The sequence below is a fragment of the Camarhynchus parvulus genome, chromosome 20 (assembly GCF_901933205.1).
Source record: "Camarhynchus parvulus chromosome 20, STF_HiC, whole genome shotgun sequence".
In the NCBI taxonomy this organism is placed as follows: domain Eukaryota; kingdom Metazoa; phylum Chordata; class Aves; order Passeriformes; family Thraupidae; genus Camarhynchus; species Camarhynchus parvulus.
In genome coordinates, this window is record NC_044590.1 from 6,903,673 (window position 1) to 6,906,478 (window position 2,806).

General features: G+C 44.3%; 1 protein-coding gene across 1 annotated transcript; it reads right to left on the reverse strand.

The window, feature by feature from the left end:
- Positions 1–743: 743 nt before the first annotated feature.
- Positions 744–2,208, reverse strand: FNDC11 (fibronectin type III domain containing 11). The gene has a single exon (XM_030963532.1). It carries the CDS (start codon positions 1,710–1,712, stop codon positions 744–746), a length of 969 nt encoding a protein of 322 aa, XP_030819392.1. The 5' UTR covers positions 1,713–2,208.
- Positions 2,209–2,806: the final 598 nt, after the last annotated feature.

Consider the following 2,806-nt stretch of genomic DNA (forward strand, 5'->3'; position numbering starts at 1 on the left):
TAAGCCATAATTGTAAAAATTATTTGAATTTATTTAAATAATAAATTTTATTACTAAAAGGTCTGTTTCTGTGGTGGTTTGACTAGAATCTGTGTGGGGACAGCTCTCTTTGGACTGAACCAAATGGTAGAAAAGAAAATTAACATTAACTGCAGGTATTTCGCAGAAACTAATTTTTTACATATTGATGTATTACCCTTCCTTGTTTGTTGGATGGCTTGGGGATTATTTATTGTTGGGTTTTGGTTGGTTTTTTGTTGTTTTTTTTTTCTATTAAAGTGATCTTTTAATGAACCTTAGAGGGGTGAAGTCAGTGAGAAAAAGCAGTGATGGACATAAGTCTGGGTGGATGATTTGAAGTTAAGAGTTCAGTTCAGGTATTTTGGAGGAAGGACAATACAAACCCAAAACATCATCGGAAGAAGCTGATACTGATCATCCTTCAGTGGATGGAAAGCATTCGATGGTAGAGATGCTTCTGTCTCCTGTGCTCTACTTCAGAGGTGTCCTGCAAGATTTTCTGGTTCTGGCTGCTCCCACAGCCAGACAAAACTGTTGAGTCCCAAATGCTGCCTAAAGATGTTATTTTTTGTGAGAAATTTCAAATGGATTACTGCTAACCTGGAGAGATTTTGGGAAGGCGCCTGTACAATTGCTGTTGAAAACAGAACGAGTTTGATTTAAAGCAAACTGTTTAAACAATTTCTTTTTAATTACTCTTATTCATCTTTTTCATTAAACCATTAAACTGAGGGAGTCGGTCTTGTGAGCCGCCTCATCAGGCTGCGGTTGGGGGCTTCCTTGGTGTCTTCAGCAGGGTGAGTTTTTGTCTTCAATATAATGCAGTCGTGCCACTGCGAGTAGACAAGTGTGTGCGTGTCGGATCTCCTCACTTTGAACTCGTACAACCTGCCAGGCAGCAGGTGGTTGATTACACATGGGTTGGAGATGACTTCCTGGGTCCGACCGTATCCTGGTTCTGTCTGACTGTCATCTGTCACTAGCTTGATCTCCAGCTGCCATCGTTCCAGGTGAGACTCTTGACTCTCAGTGAACCACTTGAGCTGGGCCCAGGTCTGGCACGCGAACGACTCTATCCGATCAAAAATCGGCGGCTTCTTCGTGTAGAGAGAAAAAGTAATGGGAGGGTGTAGAGCACCTCCGAGATGTATCTGTGACACCAAACTGTGCTTGACGTGGAGCTTCCTTGGCTCTTCCAAGGAAATGAGCTTATTGAAAAACATGGAGAGCTTGAGCACTCTCTTTATATTCAAGTCCCACTGGGAGAGGAAATCTTCTACGTCACAGATCTGTACGTAACGGCTCAGCTCCTCCCGGCCTCGTTCCAGCTGTTCCAACAACTCTGTTAGAAGTGCCAGCTGGATTTCAGTCTGTTTTTTCCCCACCTTCTTGATCTTCTGGAGTTGGCAGGGGTTTGCTATTTGCAAGATGTCAGCAAAAATCATCATATTGTTCTGGTCTCTCACGCACACGTGTCTGGGCTCAAACTTCAAGTAAAAGTAACACTTCTTCAGAAGATGAACTTTGTTCCAGTGGTACTGGAGGTGGTGGGGGTTCAGGTCAGAGCGCAGGAAATCCAGAACAAGATTTTTGTTTCTCAGGTACTGCTTCATGCTGGCATTGTCATCCTGTTCTTCTCTGGGTGGGGTACTGTCCGGAGTGGTTTCAGTCTCGTGCAAAACCTTAGCCATGTTTCCAAAGCTTGGGTGCTGTTATAGGAAAGCAACAATAAAAACATTAAGAACCAAAGGAAAAGCAGCTGTGAGGGAGTACAATCATGGCTGTGACTCTTCTCTCTTAATTAAAGCTTAGCTTATAAAGAACTGTCAGACTAGATGTAGTTCCAGAGGAATTTTCCTTCATACTTGTCTGGTGTCTAATGTTTTCTATCCTCTACTTATGTGTTCCAACTGGTCTCCCTCTACCCGCCCTTGAGAGGTTCTACCTCTACTTAATAGATTCACTGACAGGAACTATTCTCTGATACACTCTGCCAAAATTTCTCCCTATCTTATTATCTTGTTTCATTCTAATTAGCTGCCTTTGTACTCCTGTAAGCAATTTCTTTCCATTCTTCTGCCTCTCTGGAGATGCCTATTTTTCTCTCTTTGTAATCTGCCAGGCTGTTGAGGTTTGAGGCCCATCTTCTAAGCCAGTTCTACATAATCACATTGGTGATTCAAATTAACCCTCTGCCCCCACACGAGCTGGAATGCAGCAGGCAGAACAACACAATCCACCGAGTGCCACCTCACAACAGCTTCCAAGAGGAATGACAGCATTTTCCTTGTGCTTCTGCCTTCGCCAGTGGATTGACAGTCATAACCTGACAGTGTTTTCTGTGATGCGCTGCTTTCCCTATCTTTGGGTTTAGTTTGAATCATCTGAGACCATGAGGTCTACTTGGATTTTCTGCAATGTACAGCAAGAGGATAACACACGTGTAAAGGACCTCTAAACAGGTAACAGGTTGCTGTGGGGGTGTTGAGGCTGTGATTCTTGCAGCACCACTTCTGCTGGCTTTATCTTAGCTGTTTACAGGGGTCTGGAGTGACACTACAAGGGGGAATGGCCTGAAACTGACAGAGGGCAGGATTAGATTGGCTATTGGGAAGAAATTCTTCCTTGTGAGGGTGGTGAAGCTCTGGGACAGTTTGCCCAGAGCAGCTGTGGCTGCCCCATCCCTGGAAGTGTTCAAGGCCAGGTTGGATGGGGCTGGGAGCAACCTGGGATAGTGGAAGGTGTCCCTGCCCATAGCAGGGCATTAGAATGAAATGAGCTTCAA

Excerpts from the sequence above, each read along its gene's own strand:
- FNDC11 (XM_030963532.1), bottom strand. The coding sequence starts at position 1,712 with ATGGCTAAGGTTTTGCACGAGACTGAAACCACTCCGGACAGTACCCCA.